Source organism: Ranitomeya imitator, chromosome 4 (genome assembly GCF_032444005.1).
Source record: "Ranitomeya imitator isolate aRanImi1 chromosome 4, aRanImi1.pri, whole genome shotgun sequence".
Taxonomy (NCBI): Eukaryota; Metazoa; Chordata; class Amphibia; order Anura; family Dendrobatidae; genus Ranitomeya; species Ranitomeya imitator.
This window is the reverse complement of record NC_091285.1, coordinates 511,817,795-511,834,707: the sequence shown is the minus strand read 5'-3', so window position 1 is coordinate 511,834,707 and position 16,913 is coordinate 511,817,795. Positions and strand designations below refer to the sequence as shown.

At 40.7% G+C, this 16,913-nt stretch overlaps 1 protein-coding gene across 3 annotated transcripts in view; it reads right to left on the bottom strand.

Annotated features, from left to right (window-relative positions):
• Positions 1-16,913, bottom strand: part of PDE8A (phosphodiesterase 8A) — a 490,200-nt gene that overhangs the window by 75,195 nt on the left and 398,092 nt on the right. For all 3 annotated transcript variants that reach the window (XM_069766080.1, XM_069766079.1, XM_069766082.1), the window contains exons 8-13: positions 13,548-13,685; positions 13,212-13,300; positions 12,243-12,294; positions 12,109-12,151; positions 9,877-9,954; positions 3,034-3,104 (exon numbers count right to left, since the gene is read on the bottom strand). In XM_069766080.1, coding sequence (XP_069622181.1) covers positions 3,034-3,104; positions 9,877-9,954; positions 12,109-12,151; positions 12,243-12,294; positions 13,212-13,300; positions 13,548-13,685 — 471 coding nt within the window. The remainder of the gene's footprint in view (positions 1-3,033; positions 3,105-9,876; positions 9,955-12,108; positions 12,152-12,242; positions 12,295-13,211; positions 13,301-13,547; positions 13,686-16,913) is intronic.

Genomic DNA, 16,913 nt, shown 5'->3' with positions numbered 1-16,913 from the left:
CATTCATCTCATGTGAACATGGCCTAAGGAATATGCACGTTAAATATTTGTTGCATTGTTGTCAAGTATTTTTCAAGCAGTTTTGTCACAAAAACTGAAGGATTTCCTAGTATCAGCAAAGTGAATGCGGTTCCTGAAGTCTCATGCACGTGTTGCTTATTTTTTTCCTTGCAGATTTCAAGCAGTTTCATATCTGAAGCATTTCAATTCTTTCAGCGTTTTTCATCCAGTTTAAAGAATGTGAAAACGCATCAAAAATCAAAAGTAACTATTAAACATGTACCGTTGGTTTAATGAAGAGGGCGAGAAATGGATCAAAAATTCATACAAAAATGTGTCAAAAATGCTCCAAAAGGCTCGTATTCTATGCTGCTCTTTTCCTACCAACATTTAACTATATGTAGCAGACATTTCAGCTGCAAATACTGAACGTGTGCACATACCATAATGCTAAGAATGTGCGGCTGCCTACACACAGAGCAGCCAAAGTGGATATATAGGCTCCATGTGGTCACTATACTGGAGACATATAGGAATAAAGATGGCTGTACACAGCTATCGCTACTCTCTCCATCATATGTAACATGTATGGAGAAAGGGGGAAATAAAAAGTCTGCAACCAGTCATCTCTGCAGGTGGAGTATATCCTGGAAGGAAAAAAAAGAATCAGGAGTGTTGAAATCTAACAGATGGTTCCTTCCACATACAATATATAGAATATCAGGGGGAGAGTTGAAAAGTCCCATTCGGCTCCAACCAAAAATCATTGGGCTTGGCTAAACACACTAATGTGTGGCTGACATGTGTGCGTCCCATCCATACACAAGACAGTGGTTAGCACTGCAGCGCTGGGGTCCTGGGTTCAAATCTCACCAAGGACAACATCTGTAAGGAGTTTGTATGTTCTCCCCGTGTTTGTGTTTCCTTCGGTTTACTCCCACATTCCAAATATATACTGATAGGAAATGTAGATTGTGAGCCCCAATGGGGACAGTGATGATGATGTCTGTAAAGCGATGTGGAATATGTTAGCGCTATATAAGTGAGTAAAATAAATAAATAAAGTAAATAGAAGACGTGTATGCAGATCCTAGCCATCATGCAGCCATTATTGATTTATTCAGCTCTGATTTATTCAGCCGTAATATGTTTGAGTTTTTACGAATCAATGATGGCTGCATCCTGTGCAGATGTTAATCTCTATGGTCTTGTAAAGATCATGATATGTGACTTTTATTCACTCAATAGGAGGAAGCTTGTATTGTACCCTAAAGATTAGCACCCCAGAGAAGACGCAAGATAGCCATGTCATGTTACATTGGGATCCGATTCTGGACCAGCGCTTAGGAGTAAATGGTGAAAAAATCCTGATGGCAACTGATGCATCAATCTACCATCAGTTCTGATCTGTTGAGGCCTGATGCAACAGATCTACAGATGTACTGTCTGTAGACCCCAGCCTTAAGGAGGTCCAGGAGAATCTAGGGGAATATGGGAGTGATTCTTTAAAGGAAACCGGTCATGTCCAAAAATGCTAATTACTTACAGATAAAGAGAATCTGCAGGAAGAAAGAAAAATTGGGCATTTTTTACCCTGTCCAGAAAGTAAAATTGAGGAGTCTGAAGTTTCTTGCAGTTGAACAAATACACATAGTTCTGATTGTAATTATTTTACAGTGAATGCAGCTATTGTCTTCATATCAGAATTATGGGCTGCAGGCATGTATCACTTTTGATCATAATGGTTTATTATGGTTTCCCAATATGTCCGTAAAAAATATTGTCAGTCATTTCTTGATAAGCGGTCTAGAAAAAAAATAAAAAGCAGATTTGGCATGTTTATAGTGTTCTAATGTTGTTTGGTTGCTTTACTGAAAGTGTGGCTACCTAGGAGAAAATTAAGTTTACTCCTCCCAGAAGCTGCCAGCTTTCAGTCATGTTACCACTCAGTACAACAATGAGTCTGTTGCAAGCAAGTCCCAGCACTTTGATATCTTGCTGCGTACAGATGCTCTGCAGTGCGAGCAGTCAATGAGAGTGCCGGGGTGTGGATACAGCACAATGCTGTGAGCGATGAAAAAGCCTCCTTTGGCACCGCATCAATGACTGAAAGCCCGTGGCTTATGGGAGGCCTAAAGTCCATTTTCGCCTGGTAGAAGCTAGTTAGACAGACGGACAACATTGGATCATTATTTACCTGCAGATTAACCCTAAATCTGTGGATTAATAGCTCTTGGTGACATTACAGATTCCCTTTAACGTTGTTAAAGTGAAATCTCCAAATTTCTATAATCCATATTAAATTTTATTAATAACCTTTAACTCACCAACTACATATACATACAGATCCAACAATCAATCAAAATCATAACCTACAAATTAGCTCCAATAAATACAATATCAAACACAATACTAATAAAACATACTTTTTAATTCATATCTATACTAGAGTAAATACAATAAATGTATTTAATGTATCACAATACAACATGACTGAAATAGCCAGGAAACGTCACACATCCCATTAGGTTCTCAATGTTTACCTGTAGACCTGGTGAGCCAATACCTTGTGGTACTAAATAGGAGTATGGTGGTGATTTCTGCTAATTTCTTAGGGGTTTTTATTCTTGTATTGTCCAGGATGGCTTGCTGTTTTTTTTAAATTATATTTATACTCTAGAGATGTATACGCTGATGTACGTAATCCAGTAAAGAAGATTTAGACAGAGCGCAACACGTACACAGATGAGGTTCCTAAGACATTTCCGAGAACTAAAAGAAAATGTTTTGTGTCCTATACTTTGCACATGGGTGTTTTGCCACATAAACCTGTCTTTTAAAAGCCTACAGCATCAGAAATGGATGAAAAATGTCAGTTTGTGCCACATCAATTCCATCACCCAGCCGGCCACTGCCTTTTTATACCGCTAAACTGCATGGCAGGGACACTCAACTCTGCCGTCATAACAAAACCTCAACATTTTTCGATGTTGATTTGAGTGATTTTAAATGAATGATATTACTATATCCTACCTTCGTTATAGGGGCTTCAATAGTCATGGAATGTATTCTGGCCATTGAAGAATGCCGCCTTTGTGAACTACCTGCAAGGTAAGGAGAAATGTTGAATATTATGTCTCCATCAGATTTAATTTAGGAAAAGAACAATCCTGCACACCCATCATATACACATGAAGTGCAGAAATACTGGTGGGAACAAATCAACTTTCCAGAAACACCCTGTTATAGATCACTTCACATACAGCCTCAATCCATCAGAAATTCATTTATTTTCTGGTGCTGCACTAATTAATTATGAATCCTATTATCATATCTATACTGTGTGCACAATTATTAGGCAAGTGAGTATTTTGACAACATCATATTTATGCAGATTATCCAACTCCAAACTGTACAACCTTGGATGAAGCAGATCAGAGGATGTTGACTACTGGAGGGAGGGAGGGGGTGACCTAAGGATACAACACCCTTTATCAAGAGGAGCAGAATTATTAAGTAGCTTGTTTTCCTCAGTTAAGTTACTTTTTGGCCTACTTTGCCTTACTCTGAAAAGTCAAATATTGCTACAGTCTTAGGGCTCTTTCGCACATCAAGTGTTTTCAGTAGGTATGGTGATGGTTTTCACACGTACCAGAGACACTTACACAGGGAGACCAATTCAGGTGAATGGGTCTATGCACATCAGTGAGTTTCCACAAACCGTGTGTCCGTGGGCAATACACACGGGCATGTCCATTTTTTAACAGCAGCACGGGCCGTAAAACGTCCTGCATACATGCGCAATGACGACAACATTTTTTAAAATATAAATATTCTTAATAGCCAACCTTGCTAAAGCTGACAGCTGAACGTTTTACCTGGCTGGTTATCAAAAATACAGGGGATCTCATGTCCTTTCCTTTTTTTTTGCATTTACTTATAACGCAGGCGGCGGCTGATCAATACTCTCATCAGCCGGAGCCTGCTCTTGCTATTATTTGAATACAACTCAACATTCTCCCTTGCTAGCGTTGATCACAGAACAAGCATGGAAGAATGACAAGAGTGGTCTTCAGCACCTGGTGCCAAAGAACAGCGCAAACAGTACCGCTGCTTCCCAGACGTCGGTAGATGTGGTACTGATGCGGCACACAGACAGCACACAGTTGCTACACGTATTACACCCACGTACACTGATATCTCCGTTACCAGAAATATCAGGACGTGTGAAAAAGACCTTAAAGAGGGATGCCGAACTCTTGAAATTACTAAGATATTGGGTTGTGATCACAGAACCGTTCAAAGTTTTGTTGCATATAGTCAACAGGGTTTCAAAAACGTGCTGAGTAAAAACGATACCCATTAACTGCCAAAGATTTGAGAAGAATTAAACATGAAGAGACCAGGAACCCATTTATCCTTCACGGCTGTCACATTCCAGAGCTGTAATCTCCTTGGAGCCCCAGAAGTAAAAGGTGTTTGGTGCCCAGAAACATGGCCGAAGTAAGGAATGATGATACCCGACCACCACTGAACAAGAGACAGAAGTTGAAACATCAAGACTTGGCCAAGAAATACCTGTAGACAAATTTTTCAAAGGTGTTATGAGCTGATAGGATGAGGGCAACGCTTGACGTACCAAATGAGCCTGTGGCTGGATCTGTAACAGACACAGAACTCCATTTCAACTCAGGCACCAACAAGATGGAGTTGCGTACTGCTATGAGATGGTACCAATAAGGATGAGCTAGTTGGACTTTTTGGGGTTGAAGATGGACTCAAAATCAACTTCCAAACCTACTGCTAATTTTAGACACTTTCTTCAACCAATGGTACAGGAAAAAGTCCGTATTTTTCAAGAATAAATATTTTTTATGCAGAACAATGCTCCATTGCATGAATCAAAGTTTCAACTGCTGGGCTAATCAGTAAAGGCATTAAGAGGAATTTGTAAGTAGGATCAGCCCAAGGTCTCTCCCCTCTCCAATACTTCCTAAGTGCAGAAGCCAGGATAATATTCCTCGCCAACCATTACACCAATGCCTCTACCCTGTGCCAGTCGTTGGAACGGATTGCCCATCCGATATACAGTACCTTACAAACTTATCACGCTCACCCACAAAGCACTCCATGCGTCAGCACCACCCTACATCTCCTCCCTTGTCTCAGTTTACCACCCTACCCGCGCCCTCCGTTCTGCTAATGACCTAAGATTAACATCCTCAATAATCCGAACCTCCCATTGCCACCTCCAAAGACTTCTCGCAAGCTGCGCCAATTTGGTATGCATTACCAAGGAAACTGATTGATTCCCAATACCCACAGTTTTAAGCTTGCCCTAAAAAAAAGGTTTTTTAATTGGAATATCACCTCAACACACTTATCTAACTATCCCTGTTTTGCCCATACTTAATTTTCTTCAAAACCAGGACAGTAATTTTTCACTCACCCTATATGCACTTAATAGCCCTCTGTGCCCGTGCACATACTGGTTGGTGAGCAGTTCATGCAGCATTACATGAACACCCTATTTATTATACGGATGGCTGGACTGTAGAATACAAGCAATTGCGGGGCCCTCACTCCTCCTGGTATCTATTGATTCATGTGATTATTGATATTCTGTAATGTCATTTCTTGTCTGTACAAGTCCCCTCTAAAATGTAAAGTGCTGCAGAAAATGTTGGTGCTATAAAAATAAAATTATTATTATTATTCCAACTAAGCTGTCTGTATGGGCATGTAGATCATAGGAAGGTGAATAAAATTATACCTTGATATCTGTGATCTGATTTCTTATTCCAAAGAAATCCATCCATGTTTTTTTTATATGTAAATGAGCTGTTCATGACTATGGACCGAACACTGATCTTCATGAGAATCTGCCTCCAAAGAATATTTTTAGTAAAAGGAGGAGTTTCCATTGTGAGACAAGTAACTAACACAGAACAGTAGAACTGAACTTTTCTCCATAAAAACACATTTACTGCAGCTCTCAGAGCTCTGCTGTATTGTAACACTATCTGGTTGTGAGATAAAAGATGAAGCTGAGCGGAACCTGCAGATATGTTAGGTATAATCACACTCCTCTCTGCAGTGAGATCAAGAGAGCAGAGAGATTACACATCACATTCAGAACGTCCCTTTTATTTAAATTAATCTCTGGAGGCAGATTCTCAGGAAGGTCAGTGTCCGGCCCATAGTACTAAATAACTCATTTACTTATAAGAAAAATGTGGATTTGTCTGGAATAAGACATCAGATCGCAGATATCAATGTATCATTTTATCGAGCTCTTTATGACTTGCATGTCCATATAGATGGCTTAGGAGGATTCATCTGACTGACAAATTCCTTTAAAGATGAAAGAATGACATGGCCCCCCTTCCTCACCCGACCTTTATACCATTGAGAGTTTGTGGGCGCTTCTTAAATGGACTATTTACAGTGAAATGTAATTTTTTTTATACATATTTAGTTATTATTCTGACTTTAACAGATGAAAACAATTCAGATGGGAAAATTTACATTTTAGTTGCATAATAATTGTGCACACCAATTCTTGCTCAATAATTCTGCACACAGATGTTCTCCAAAAACAAAATCTCACTTTACTATCGTAAATATTCTAGTTTATTTACCTTTTGGATTGACCAACAGCACTGTGGTTGTTTAATAATAAAATTAATCATCAAAAATACTAAAATTGCCTAATAATTGTACACACAGTATACACTATGTACCCCAAAGCACTCCTCATGCGAAATGCTTAAAGACGTTTTCCACTACTAATTTCACCCCCGTTCATATGTCCCAACTCTTCCTAACAATCAATTTTCAAATAGAATTCTATACTCAGCCCTGGTCCCGTAAGCACAGCGCTGTGTGGGTGATCTAGTACACGGTTAGGATTCTGGCTCTGGAATTGGACGGAGTGAGCAGCGCACGTCATTGGTGGAGCGAGGCTACCTCTCAGGCTGGTTTCACATTTGCGTTTTTTTGCCGCAGCGTTTGTACCGCATATAAACGCATGCGTCGTGTTTTTCTATATTTAACATTAAAAACGCATGCTTTTTTTGTTCGCGTTTTGCCGCGCTTGACAACGCATGCGTCTTTTTGTCGCTTGCGGCTTGGCGCGGAAATGCAACATGTAGTAATTTTAGAGGCGTCTATTTGCCGCCAGGAAACGCATGTGTTCGATTGCGCATGGTTTGCGTAAAAAAAAAAGCATTGCTGTCTATGTAAACGCATGCGTTTTTAAGCACATGCGTTTGGTTGCGTTTTTAACGCATGCGTTTCAATAGAGAACAACAAGTCTAGACACTGATAAGCCACCCCCCACCATCAAGGTGATAAAGGGATTCAAAGCCTAAAGGTACCTTCACACTAAACGATATCGCTAGCGATCCGTGACGTTGCAGCGTCCTGGCTAGCGATATCGTTTAGTTTGACACGCAGCAGCGATCAGAATCCTGCTGTGATGTCGTCGGTCGGGGCTAGAGGGCCAGCACTTTCTTTGGTCGCTGGCTCTCCCACTGACATCGCTGAATCGGCGTGTGTGACACCGATTCAGCGATGTCTTCGCTGGTAACCAGGGTAAACATCGGGTTACTAAGCGCAGGGCCGCGCTTAGTAACCCGATGTTTACCCTGGATACCATCCTAAAAGTAAAAAAAACAAACTTCATACTTACCTTCGGCTGTCTGTCCCCCGGCGCTGTGCTTTCTTGCACTCACTGTGAGCACAGCGGCCGGAAAGCAGAGCGGTGACGTCACCGCTGTGCTTTCTGGCCGCTGTGCTCACAGCCAGAGCAGAGAAGCAGAGCGCTGGGGACAGACAGCCGAAGGTAAGTATGAAGCGTTTGTTTTTACTTTTAGGATGGTATCCAGGGTAAACATCGGGTTACTAAGCGCGGCCCTGCGCTTAGTAACCCGATGTTTACCCTGGTTACCGGCATCGTTGGTCGCTGGAGAGCGGTCTGTGTGACAGCTCTCCAGCGACCAAACAGCGACGCTGCAGCGATCCGGATCGTTGTCTGTTTCGCTGCAGCGTCGTTTAGTGTGAAGGTACCTTAACCCTAGCCTTAACCCTAAGCCACCATCAAGGTGATAAAGGGATCCAAACCCTAACCCTAGCCCTAACCCTAAACCTAACCCTAGCCCTAACCCTAATGGGAAAATGGAAATAAATACATTTTTTAATTTTTCCCTAACTAAGGAGTTGATGAAGGGGGTTCGATTTCTATTTATAAGGGGTTTTCTAGTGGATTTTTATGATTGGCAGCCGTCACACACTGAAAGACGTTTTTTATTCCAAAAAATATTTTTTGCGTTACCACATTTTGAGAGCTACAATTTTTCCGTATTTTGGTCCACAGAGTCATGTGAGGTCTTGTTTTTTGCGGGACGAGTTGACATTTTTATTGGTAACATTTTCGGGCACGTGACATTTTTGATTGCTTTTTATTCCGATTTTTGTGAAGCAGAATGAACAAAAACCAGCTTGTGAAATTTCTCATCATGCGTACCAAAAGCGCAAACGCAGGAAAAAACGCATGTAAACGCGTACAAACGTGGCGTTTTTTTAACCGCATGCGTCTAAAAAAACGCAGCGTTTGTACGCATTTACATGCGTTTTTTTTCACCACTTGCGGATGCGTTTTAAACGCTGCGGATTTAAACGCAAATGTGAAACCAGCCTCAGTGAGTGACAGCAGTCTGAGCAGAAAAATGTTTAGAATTGAGGGTCCTCAGTAGTTGATACCTTTAGCAGTCTGCGCACGCATTCTCAGACCAGTCTTCACTCTCTGCTGTCTGGATCCTGCTGATGCTTTGAAGTGCTAGACTGCTGTCACTCACAGAGGTAACCCCCACAAATGAGGCGCGCAGCTCAGATTGTCCCATCCTGGCTTCCAGATTGGAAGTAGCAAAGCCAAAATCCCAACAGAGGACTATCACCCACATAGAAGTGAGCTTACAGGAGCAGGGCAGGCAGTAGGAGTATATTTTCAAAATGATTGTTAGGAAGAGTTAGAACATATGAAAGGGGGTGACATTAGCAGTGTAAAACCTCTAAGTCTTAAATGCCCCATTTTAAAAAAATATCAAAGTATGACAGGAAAATTAGTGTGCAATATCCTGCACAACCACTACCAAATACAGGTCATCATAATGTCTCAGAAAATCCCTTTAAAGCCATACAACATTGGTCAATAATAAATAGTCACTAGTCACAAACATGCATCACTATTAGAGATAACACATCTAATAGGTCATAGAAAAGCCAATATGGTTTGTATGGTATGTTCACACAACAATTCTTTTTTTTCACATTGATTTTGGACCACGTTCCATGCCTAAATCTTAATGGAATCCGCATCTTAAAGAGATCGCCACTTTCTCTTGTTAGTGCAGGTGTCCTCACATACTGCCAAGAACTTCTGTCCATACAATGGCTGCTGGTGGAGGAGCATATGCAGTCCTTCAGCCTCCTCCAATTGTTAAAAACCTGATACCGGAAAGCCAACAATCCCTTTAAGTATGTATAGAAAGTTTCTACAACCCAGTAAACAAACAGTGCATCAAAAATGTTCTGCTCCAATGTTTGGTGCTACAGGGGAAATAGGTAGTCTGGGGTTGATCTCCATATTTTCTGTTCAGAATCTGCAGGATAACGAGAAGCACAATGGAACTAGTGCAGATCCACAACGCTACAAGCTGCAAATCCCGAGTACATTTTTGGTAGAAATCTGTGGGTCAGTCTTGGATTTTTGTAGCTGAAAATACATAGTGGATTTTAGCTCGTCATGTGAACATACCCTTACTGATAACATGAGTTAAAGAGTCTTTATTTCCAGCTGTTTAGAAGACTGCATACCATCACTTCCTCTAGAGGTGGTGGACCTGACATCTAAGGAACCTTTCCGCCTGTCCTTATGTCTGCAGCTCTGGATATCTGTGGGAAGAGGAACACACATTTGTTTGCGTTGTATTGAGGCTGCATTTACACATACTTCACACATAAGTTCACACTGGGAGATTTTACTGCGTCTTTTTATGCTAATTTTCAACTGCGGTTTTCAGTACCAGCAAAGCCTATGAGATTTCAAAAATCTCAGGCACACACATTGGTATTTTGTCATCAGTATTTTGTGCTTTGCATGGTATTTTGGACATAGAACATCTCACTTTTTTGAGCGTCTTTTCAGTATTTTTTCAGCGGTTTTCACCCACTCGACTTGAATGGAAACGATGGTAGTATGTTTTGATGCATTTTTTTTTTTCTGCCAAAACCTGATTCTATTGAATAGGACCTTTTTTTTCAACACTAAACTTTATCAGCACGCACAAGAGACAAATCTAGCATGTCAAAATCGCTGGAAAAAAAACCAACAAACACAAAAAATGCACCAAAAACACTGAAAAAAAAACAAGGAAAACATGCTTTTCTCTGCAGCTTTTTTCCTGCCAAGAAATCAGGCTCTGCTGCAGAAAAAATAAAAACACTGAAAAAACGCCTAGTGTGAACTTACTCTAAGAGAGAAAAACAGAGGTGTCTCCCTAGTTTCATCCATTTTTATTTTCACTGAAGCAGGTAGACTGGCTGGACTTTTTTTTTTTTTTTTTTAATCAGTGGCTCAACTAAAAGCGTAAAAACTTGGATGTGAAACTGAAGCCTGTCTTCCATGTTTCATCCATTTTACACAGATCCTTGTAAACTTTAAAGGCCAAGCCTGACCCACAAAATTTGATCAGAATAGGACCTGCTCTGACCAACATGGATCCCTCTCTGTGATTCTGATGATCAGTGAATACATCCATTCTACTCTGTAGGTCCAAATTCTGTCTTATGAAAAATCAGACAGCACTTGGACATGTCATATGGCTGTGTGAATGCAGCCTAAAGACGTTTATCAGTCAGCTGAAAGACATGCTTTTAAATGAATTCAAGAACCGCAGAGGACTTTAATTAGCCCACGAAGCTCTGTGAACTGAACCTTGCTACATGGGCTAACTAAAGTCCACCTTTTCTTTTGTATACTTATTGGAGTGCAGCCTCTCTATTTTTTCATGTTGTATGAAATTGCACAGTCAACTACTATTTTCAAACCCAATTGTAATATACAGTCAGTTTTTGTAATCTACGCGTCTTCCGTTTTTCTCATACGGAAAAAAATTAAAGGTCTTTCAGAACTTCTAACAACTGGTCAATGAACAATGGACAGCACTCAGATGATATACGGATGGCATCTGTTTACATCACAGACCCAAACACTTCAATGGGCGAATTTGATCCTAAAATAGTGATAAACTGGTACATTGGTTTTTTGCGGAAAATTGGTCCACAAGAAATTACATATAAATAAGCCATAGAAAGGGATACAATGTTTGTCAGTGAAAAGGAGAGAAAGAAAATGGAGAATAAGGGTCACCTGAATGAGGCCTGGGGAGGGGGGAGTTCAATAACTTGAAATATACACCACAAATTGAGTGTTAGAAGCCAATAAAATATGGTCCATTTCTGTCTTAATAATTCTAAGTACTTTATTTCAGTGAATGTTTTGCTATTTTGTGTATTATAATATGCAAATTTTCAGCTTACAAATACATCAGTCATTATCATACACACTCCCCCGGAAGAAGGCACGCACGCCAAAACGCGCGTAGGGGTGGTGGCGCCGCTGGTCCTAGGTAAATATGCAGCAAATATCTTTGGAGTTTCCCTTTTAACCCTTATGGTGCTTTTTTTGCTGGATGTTATGTACCAGCGCAGTGATATTGTGTCCTTATGTTATGGACCTGCTGTATATATGCTCCAAGGTTAATATAGGGTGCGAATATGATCAAATTGCATAGTATTTGCCTGTGACCTGTGGCTCTTGAGTAGCTGTACCCATCATTGAATCCCATATTAGTATTGTGTATGTATTGTTTTGTGATTATATTTAAATAAAATTTATTAATTTTAACTTATTATCCTGGTTATGCAAATTTTTCTATGTAGGGGTTATTATCATACACAGTAAAGTAGCAATACTGTGTATTCCATTCACATGTAAGGACAGTGTGACGGCACAAAACATTTACTCCTAATACCAGAAAAACAAACCTGTTTGAGACTCAGCCTGAACTCGCTCACACTGTTTTTCTACCTGAAAATAAACGTCAGCAATCAGTCCTTAACATCCCAGACAATAATGGGCACAAAATGTGCATCAATAAAAAAAAAGGACTCTTACTTACCTTATTATTGTCGTTACATGGCCGGCTAATAGACACATAGTGTCTGATCTTACTGTAAAAGAGACTCAGCTTTAAATAAGTATAAAATGGCACAGTCTCATATCTAGTCGTGCACCTACGATATTAATAGCAAAGTCCCCATACACAACGGAGCAAAACTGGCAAAATGCACCAAAAGTTGGCCCCTATACACACTAGACTAAAGTGGTTAAACCCGATGCTCTTTATGTGATTAGTTAACCATATAGTGTGTATGGGGGCCTCCTGAACACCCCTCAACAAATTATCTGGGTGGCATAAAAAGTGGGCGATTGTGTGTTCTCCCCGTCAAAGAAAATGATCTGGCTATTGAGTTCCAATTCTGTGCTGAGCCGAGCGCTGCGGTCTATGGGGTATCACGAGAGACAGCTGTCAGCCGAGTGATCATTCAGCAAACAACTATCTATTGTGCATGTCCAGGGTGAGAATCGGGATCATTCATCTAATTAAATGGTAAATGACAGAAGTATTAGCCTTTTATTCATGGAATAACTGTCCGGTTCTGTGACAGGATCCAGAGTAATATACTGACAAACCATCATCACATTTCTCTGGGCAGTTTGTAAAAAAATGCAGCCACCTGAATTCACATATTTAAGAATGATAAATTTGTTATAAATGGAACATGCTGACAAAATGACACTATACGAGGAACTGACAACCACTACGACTCACTTACTGTTGCCACTTAGCAAAAATGCCACAATTAAAATGAAAAATAACATTTCTGTTCTTGGCTCAGTTTCTTACTATACTGTTAGATAACATATAATCAAAATTATATACCGTACTGGTAGTTTGCACTTGTATGGGAAGACTTGGCATACACAAACAAAATAAGGACAGCAATATAAACTTGGTAATCGGAGTTTTCATTGCATTTTTTCTACCTGCCTCTTTTCCCCAGCAGCCTAAAAATCTATTCCTCACCCTCGATGTCCAAAAACAGGAATTATCTTCACATTTTGCTGGATATTATCACCGTTTTTGTTTTTGGCATAGTAAACACCTTCCCACTCCTATAATAAAAGGAAGGAACAGGAGAAACATTTCCATCAGAAGCATTACACAAATACACCTTGCAGGAAACGTGGCCTTTTTTAAATTAGATTTTAGTGTTGAATGTATTTTTTTTTAATCTAGATACACAGCTTTTTACTTCTTTAATATATGACAAGTCTTTCTAGGTTCTGCTGTCCACAGCATCTTCTGTCCAATCTTGGTTTTATAGATAAATACTAAGAACATTCGTAACCATGGTCTTACCTTTCCTGTTTTAATGCAAGAATTAATAGAATCTAAGAAATCAGATTTTTTTTCATTAAGAGGCACTTCAATTAATTCTTTTCCGTAGAGTTCATCCTTTTGATAGCCCATCATGCTTTCAAAAGCAGGATTCACATACTGCAAAACACAAGTCAATAATTACTATTACTGTGAATTTGTGTTTGTTTGTTTTTTCAAATCAGTATCCAAAAAGTGCAAAATTTATTGTTGGAATTTGATCTACAATTGTGTGTCCTGTCTTCAGCCAATTAGAAAGTAATAGAACTCTTAAAAAAAAAAAAAAAAAAACCACAGGGAGAAAAAAATCTATTACACTCGGATTATACACTCAAAATTAAAGGGTTGGAGAAGAGACAGTGGATTAATTAGCCAAAATATGGTGTCATGTTCCCTTATAAGTCTAGGGCGCTATGTCGACTAATCTTACATGGTCTAACAAATCACCAATTTTCTAGGAGGAAGCTAAGGATGGGGGAGACTTGGGGGAACTATGTTGTCCACATAAAGACAAAAGTGGTCTTCAGGAGTAAACCATACACTTGAGAAGTTTTATGCCTGGCAAGGTCCATAACCTCTGCATTTATACGGAAATATTTCCATTCAACAACAGAAATGAAGATTAAGAAAGCAGTCATTCATACTTTGAACAATTTAAAATGGACAGACTTAAAAATACATGAATACTACCAAAACACGTCTAAAAATGTAAGAAAACATTTTGTACAGCACTGACCCACAAAGTTTCACTGATCGATATACACATAAATGTAAAAAAACGCAGAGTCCGAGCACGTCCTATTTTTATCTGATCAGACTTAACCCCTTCAAGACATATGACATATCGTGTCTCCCCTTTGATACGGGCTCCGACGCTGAGACCACATCGTAACACATAACAGCTGATTTGATCAGCTCACGTGTGCCCCTAGCAATCCACCTAAGGCTAACCCCAAGCTCCTAGGTGCACCCTGGACTGGTGTCTCAATTTGGTCACCATGTGTACATCACAGGAAAAAAATGGAGAGAGATAGGGATTGCCAATAGAGGATGTTAGATGGCAGATCGCAATACTAAATAAACGTGACAGGGTGAAAAACGCAGAGACAACGTGCAAAAGTGCTAATCTATATATATAATTGTCTAAGGGTTTTTCCGTCTGTCTGTCTGTCTGTCTGTCTTGGAAATCCCGGCTCTCTGATTGGTCGAGGCCGCAAGGCCTCGACCAATCAGAGACCGGCACAGCATCGACGTAGAAATCCCGCGTCTCTGATTGGTCGAGGCCTGGCGGCCTCGACCAATCAGCAACGGGCACAGCGACGATGATGTCATAAAGGACGTAGAAATCCCGCGTCTCTGATTGGTCGAGGCCGCCAGGCCTCGACCAATCAGCAAAGGGCACAGCGACGATGATGTCATAATGGTTGCCATGGCGACGATGATGTCATAAGGGTTGCCTCGACCAATCAGCGACGGGCACAGTCTGCCGCGAATTCTGGAATCATCATTGTCCATATACTACGGGGACATGCATATTCTAGAATACCCGATGCGTTAGAATCGGGCCACAATCTAGTAAACATATAATGCCTCACTATACTCTTCCCTGCTGATACAGAATCCTGCCTAAATGCGGGAGTTGGCACCCTACTGTTCAGCGGTTATGGCGCCACCACTCCACTACGGCTCACCCTTGGAGACCCTGCAGATAAGCTAATGTCATTAAAAGCATATCAAATGATAAGCTCCAAACGGGTGGCCATGTTACAGTTAAGTCCATATATATTTGGACAGACAATATTTTTCTAATTTTGGTTATAGACATTACCACAATGAATTTTAAACAAAACAATTCAGATGCAGTTGAAGTTCAGACTTTCAGCTTTCATTTGAGGGTATCCACATTAAAATTGGATGAAGGGTTTAGGAGTTTCAGCTCCTTAACATGTGCCACCCTGTTTTTAAAAGGGACCGAAAGTAATTGGACAATTGACTCCAAGGCTATTTCATGGACAGGTGTGTGCAATCCCTTCGTTATGTCATTCTCAATTAAGCAGATTGAGGGTGGCACATGTTAAGGAGCTGAAACTCCTAAACCCTTCATCCAATTTTAATGTGGATACCTTCAAATGAAAGCTGAAAGTCTGAACTTCAACTGCATCTGAATTGTTTTGTTTAAAATGCATTGTGGTAATGTCAATAACCAAAATTAGAAAAATGTGGTCTCTGTCCAAATTTATATGGACTTAACTGTATACACACAGCAGATTTAAAGTCAAATAACACACAGCACTGATTAAAGACTGGTATTACACAGATCTGAGCCTCCTGATGATCCTAATAGGTGAAACGAGTAGAGGCGTGTCTGGACATCATATGTGATGAGTATTGTTCCTCACTTACTGGCATCATGATTTAATATGTAATACCATATCCGCTGAACAGTATGGTGCCAACCCCCGCAGTTAGGCAAGATTCTATATCGGCAGGGAACAGTATAGTGAGGTATTATATGTTTATTATCACTTTTGCACTTTGCCTTTTTCACCCTGTCACATTTATTTAGTATCGCCATCAGCCATCTAACATCCTCTATTGGCAATCCCTATCAGTCTCCATTTTTTTCTGTGATGTATACATGGTGGCCCAATTGAGACACCAGTCAAGGGTGCACCTAGGAGACTTGGGGTTAGCCGCCGAGGAGCGGGGGCACCAGTCTCGTATTGTGTGTAAGGGTATGTGCACACGTAGTTTTGAGCTCTGCGGATTTTTCCGCAGCGGATTTGAGAAATCCGCAGGTAAAAGGCACTGAGTTAACTGCGGATTTACCGCATATTTTATGCTGATTCCACCTGCGGTTTTTACACCTGTGGATTCCTATTATGGAGCAGGTGTAAACCGCTGCGGAATCCCACAAAGGATTGACATGCTGGGGAATGTAAACCGCACCGCACTGCGGATTGCGTTTTCAATAGGTTTACATTGTACTATAAACGCATGGAAAGCTGCTGCGGATCCGCAGCAAAACCCACAACGTGTGCACATAGGCTAGGTTCACATTGCGTTAATGGGTTAATGCTAATGGACAGCGTTGCACGGCGAAAATGTCACAATTAACGCCGTGCAACGGGTCAGTTAGCGCACCCATTGACAGCAATGTTATTTCTGCCTGTAGCGCATCGCTAGCGCGTGCCATTTTCGGCACGCGCGAGCGATGTGCCGTTCTTTTGTGACGGACCTCGGACACTGCTTGCAGCGTCCGAGGCGCGTCCGAGGTCTGTTCCTCACTAGTGCAGATCGGGGATCTGCGCTAGCGGGGACGGCGAACGCGGACCAAAAAGAAACATT